At 59.5% G+C, this 5,066-nt stretch overlaps 1 protein-coding gene across 1 annotated transcript; it reads left to right on the top strand.

Annotated features, from left to right (window-relative positions):
- Positions 1-1,407: 1,407 nt before the first annotated feature.
- B0H18DRAFT_1115472 (uncharacterized protein) lies at positions 1,408-4,317 on the top strand (the record flags this gene model as incomplete). Its single annotated transcript, XM_048033270.1, has 1 exon — positions 1,408-4,317. The coding sequence occupies one exon, from the start codon at positions 1,408-1,410 to the stop codon at positions 4,315-4,317; it is 2,910 nt and encodes a 969-aa protein (XP_047897915.1).
- Between the last annotated feature and the right edge of the window lie 749 nt (positions 4,318-5,066).

Raw genomic sequence — 5,066 nt, 5'->3', positions numbered from 1 at the left:
CCGCTGTCAAGACCGTCGTTCAACGCCTGTCAAGAATGGATTCGTCTGCATATAGGCTCGCCCTCTTCCACCTTTCCCTCATGAAGAGGCTATCGCCTGCACCCCAGCCAAGCTTGCCTCTCCCTTCGTCGTGCACTTGTCGGATGCTCTGTCACTTTCGCCATCGGAATCAGGCTGCAGAAGTTGAACTCTGTCATCGGACTCGGGACTAGTGCGAGTCGCCTTCTGCAAAATTTTCGATGATTATCATTGGCATCCTCCTTTCCCGCGTCCTCCCCGCGGTACCTCGCTAGGTGAGCTGACACGCCTGAGTCTTACAACGCTGCGTTCGCTACACCACGAAGTCTCTGAATCAAACAGGATCGCTCCAATCTCAGACTCAACAGTGGCGGGCTGCTATAATTCCTCTGCTGACGCCGTGCTCCCCCACGGGGGTCAGGTCGCCGGTTCTCAAGGCCTCCCCGTTACCTGCTCAGAGGCTTCTCCCCTGTGGTGGTTTCTGCTCGTCGGCGCCGTTGTGGCAGGCTGCCGCCGCGATGGCGGTTGTGAACCCTACTACGTGTGCTCTGCGGCGATCTGCAGCCCGAGCTGGGCATACGTGCAAGACGCAGCCGCTGCGAGGTGAGCTGACACTACAATGTCGGGGCCAAGTGCTGAGGGACCCAGTTATGAACAGACGACTGTGGCGAGAGGCCTCTGAACCGCACGGGCCCAGTGCCACAGTGCTGCAATTGGCCAACGCCCCGCAGATCGTGCACGAATCTGATCGGCGTGCTCGAGCCGGAACTGCTCGCGGACTGCTCGCAGCCGCGGCACGGCCGGAGAGGTCTATAATGAGGGGCACGTGCTGGCTCATTTTCCGAGCGCATCCCATTCGCCAGAGTCCAGCACTCGTCTCCCGCCAGCACGCCGACCCGCCGCTCGTTGCATCCCCACTGTCGTTTCTGTCTGTCCTTACCCGTCCTCGTCGCCTCTCCAACCTCCTGCGCAGCCCCGTCTTCACCCGACCAGCGACCGTCGACGCGTCTCTTTGATTATCCTGCCTAGGCCACCCGGCGCCCCCAGTCTCCATACCTACGGCCTCCAGTCCCCTCCATATCCACACGTGTTGATTTCTGACGACATACGGCCCGCGTTTCATTTTACAAGATCTGTGGCGGCCAACGTTCATTTTGTCCGACCACACTCTTTGATCGCTGGAATGTAAGCCCTTCCTCAACCACTCCTCGTCGACCCGTCTTCCGACTCACGACCTCTCGTCATATAGGCTTTGCTAGTGCTTCGTGCAGTCCTATATGTTTGCTGCTTACGGCTCCGCACGACCTCTTTGATAATTGTGTATTGTGAGTGTCCGTCAGCCTGAGCGGTCGAGTCGTATGATGGACCTTGCACACAAGTGGAAACATAATGGTCTTCTCTACCTCTGACAAGCCTGGAGCAGCAATGCAACGCTCTCTCAACTCAACGCCCCGCCTCAATGGCTCAGCGCGTGGAACGCCGCTTGGGCCCCGCAAAGCACCTGACAAGCCCACCAGGCACCACACCATTGACGCATCATCACTCAGCACTTCATCGACAGTCAGATCGGCGTCGAATGCGAACAAATCGCAAACTGAAGGCGCGCGCGACGTACGTGAATGTCCATCTCCCGCTGCCGCAGGCCCGTCCACGGTATACAGCGCCTCTCAGCCATCGGACTCGCCGCTATCGACCGTCTCCGATACGCATTTCCCCAGCGTCAGCCACAGTGGGAGTTCGGGCTCCATGTCGCTTCTATCAAGCAGATCGCACTCACACGTGCCGGGTATGACTCTTCCAGCGCGGCTAGGCCCAGGGCGCTCGCCTCACCAGTTTCGTAAGGTGTCTGGCGCAAGCACCGATGGCAACCTCAGTGATGCGGGCGCGCACCTTGACTTCAAGCGACTCATGAGCAAGCCAGCCGTCCACACTACGTCGGGCTCGTCGATCATCTCCCTTTTCTCTGACTCCGAGCTGTCCACGTCGTCTCGCCAGTTTGCACAGGCTACAGCGTTATCGTTTGGCCTACATCCCGGCCAGCAGGACCGACTAGCCTTCAGGCCACAGTCCCGGAATTCGGTATCGCCCAACAATTCGCCCTCGCGTGAACCACCCCGGTCTAGCTCACGGACCTCACAGGCCATGTCGCCACCTCAAGTCAAGGAACCCCCGAGGAAGCCCAACGTCCTCAGGCGGCGACCCTCAACTGTGGACACGCTGAATACCACATCCCGCACATTTCACCCCAGACGGAAAATGCGCTCCATTGACGGCCTCCGATCACTAGCTACTGAAACAAGCGCAGTGCAACCTGGCACCTCGCGGAAGAACATGCCGTCCTCTGCCTCCGCCCTCACCCCAGCCAGTCAGGTCGCCCTTGCGTATAAACAGCAGGAGCTACGGCGCTCCGCGTTGGAGCAGATGTCGGGATACAATGACGACGTTGGACCAGAACTGGGTGAGGCATCGTCGAGCGCCAACATGGAACGACGGGAAGTCCGGCGAGGGGTGTCTCTGGAGGTTGCGGAGGAAGAGGAGACGACCGGACCGTACTATACGGTTTTCGGCAGTGGTACCGGACAAGTCGTCGCTGCGAGAAGCGCGTTCGTAGGTGACCTCGATTCCCCGGCGCGTGTCCCAGTGGACAAAGCTGGTGGCGAGCATGTCAAGAAGTCGAAACGCACGCTGTCGAGGAAAATGAGCGGGAGTTTCAAGAAGGTTGCCGATATCGTAAAAGGTGACCGTGAGCACCTTGGTCATTCCCGGGAGGATAGCTGGCGTCCGTATGGCGCAAAGCCGCCGAGGTCACCGAGGCCACCCTCTATCTTGGACGGACACGGGTCGTCTCCAAACTCTCCGACACATCCGTCGATACGCACCGCACGAAATAGCCCTCCCAGTTCGCATAGCCCTCGAAGTCTTCAGGACAAGGAGTGGCCAACAGGGCACGACAAATCCTTGGATACGGGTGCGGTGCGGGCCGGACCTAGCAGACTCGGCCATAACAAGGGCATGCAGAGTGAGCGGGAAGACGAAGGCGCCGACGAGGGCAAATGGTGGAAGCTCGTCAAGCGTATCAGTACTGGCGGGCTGCGGGACAAGTACCGTGAACGTCCGCGAACATCGACCCCGCCGCCTGTGCCTCCCTTGCCGTTGGACATGCAGAAGCTCGCGGAGTACCGTTCAACCTTCGATATCGGCCCTTCACCTAAGGAAGGCGTGACAGACGATCTCCCATTTCCGAAGCCGATCTCCGTGCAGGCGCGGTCTTCGGGCAGTGGTCGTCCGAGTACTGCGTCAAGCCAGAAGCGGTCGTCCCGGCATACGATAGCTTCGAGGCCTTCGTCAGCCAGCAAACATTCGTCGTCTCCATCAGTACAGAGGCCGGGCACGGCTACGCGCTCGTCTTCCCCCATCTCCTCTGAACCCGCCTCTTCAGGCTTCTTCCCGAAGACGCACTCGACACGGTCATCGACCTCGTCATATGGCGAACACGTTCCTCCTTTACCTGTCACTCAGGCGTCGACCGTTGGGCAACATATCGTGGCGCCTAGCGAGTTAGGGCGGCTTGACACCAGTCGGGTTGCGTCGAAGGTGTCGTCGAAGCGCAAGCCTGTCCGGTCAGCGTCTGAACCAAAGGTTGAAACCGAGCCGTACGCGAGCTCTGGGGACGAGAAGCCGCAGTCCCTGCGGCCACCACCACGGCGGTCGGGCACACCTCTACGCGACACATCATCACAGGAACGCTCCGCTTCGCCCACCCTACCGTCATTCAGCACAGAAGGCTGTGTAAACAACTTCTCTCCCGCTCCCATCTCCCCGAGTACTCTCCCGCTGCCCGAGTTTGGGCCGCCACCCCGACCGGCGCGCAGCTCGCGCAGAAAACCGGCGAGCATCGAAGTGCCGTCCCTTGCTGCTTTCGCAAATGCGCCGCAATCTGCACGGTTACCGAGCACCCCGCGGACTCCTAGGCCGCTGGTGAAGACCTCGTTGGGCAGATTCGCTTCTGGGCGAGAGTCGACGATTACGGTGAACGCGTCCGACTCCATCAAGCGGTCGGCGCCGTCTGTTTCCTCGTCCCCTGTGTCGTCGTCGACCTCGCCATCCTCGAGTTCCTCGCTGCGCTCGCCGCCACTGTTCCGAGAACTCGAGTCGTCACGGCAGGCATGGACGGAGCAGGAGAAGCAGGACAAGTGGGAGGCGTTACTGGAGCGCAGTGCGCGTGCAGGCGGGACCCTGCACATTGGTGAGACAGGCTTGCTCTCGGATAGCATGCATATGTCGAACTTTGGACTCTGAAGCTCATGCTTTGAGAAGGGGCGAGAACATGCGGATGTTGCGCCCCGAACGGTGTTCGTTGATGCTGGTAAAATGTCAATGCTCCTCGCACGCAGGAGCGCCACTCGTTTGCGTCGTGCTGCTAAGTTAGCTAGGTTAATCTACGATCCCCTGAATCTTGTGTATCCAATGACTTTCCATTCTATACCCGACGCATATATTATCGTCGTCGTCGTTGTTGTTGTCGTGCGGCAGTACTGCCCCACTATATAGTTTATTCATCCTGTCTCATGGTTGTTGAACCTGAATGACGTTCAGTGGCAGACTCGGAACCGGCCTCAAAAAGTTAACACATAAACCATTATGTAGCACATAGCTGTCATCGATTCGTCCTTGGGCACGCTACTGGACGCACGCGCAGAATTCGCATCCAGGTTTCTGCAGTCTGCATCATGGGTCTGCCAGACTCCGGGAAGTTAAGCTGTGCTTCGTACTAGGCCAGGCCCGGAGTCGCGACGCCTTGAGACCAGTACGCCGAACTTCCTGCCCGCGCGCGGACCCGTCGTAGGAGCGGTGTCTTCGACTAGTTCGTCAATTGCTGGCACCGGCGGAAGTGGCGAGCCCGGCGCGAGAGGGGAGGGCGTGTCGTGGGTGGTCTTCTCGTCAGCTGGACGGGGCATCGGGTATGGGAGAGGGGCGAAAATCACTGGTGATTGTGCGCCCTCGGAAGTGGCCGAGCGCGGTGGTGATGAGGTTGGGAGGCGCACTGG

Source organism: Fomitopsis serialis, assembly GCF_022376445.1.
Source record: "Fomitopsis serialis strain Sig1Antser10 chromosome Unknown B0H18scaffold_8, whole genome shotgun sequence".
In the NCBI taxonomy this organism is placed as follows: Eukaryota; Fungi; Basidiomycota; class Agaricomycetes; order Polyporales; family Fomitopsidaceae; genus Fomitopsis; species Fomitopsis serialis.
Note: the sequence above shows the minus strand (reverse complement) of the source record. Positions and strands in the feature narration are given on the sequence as shown.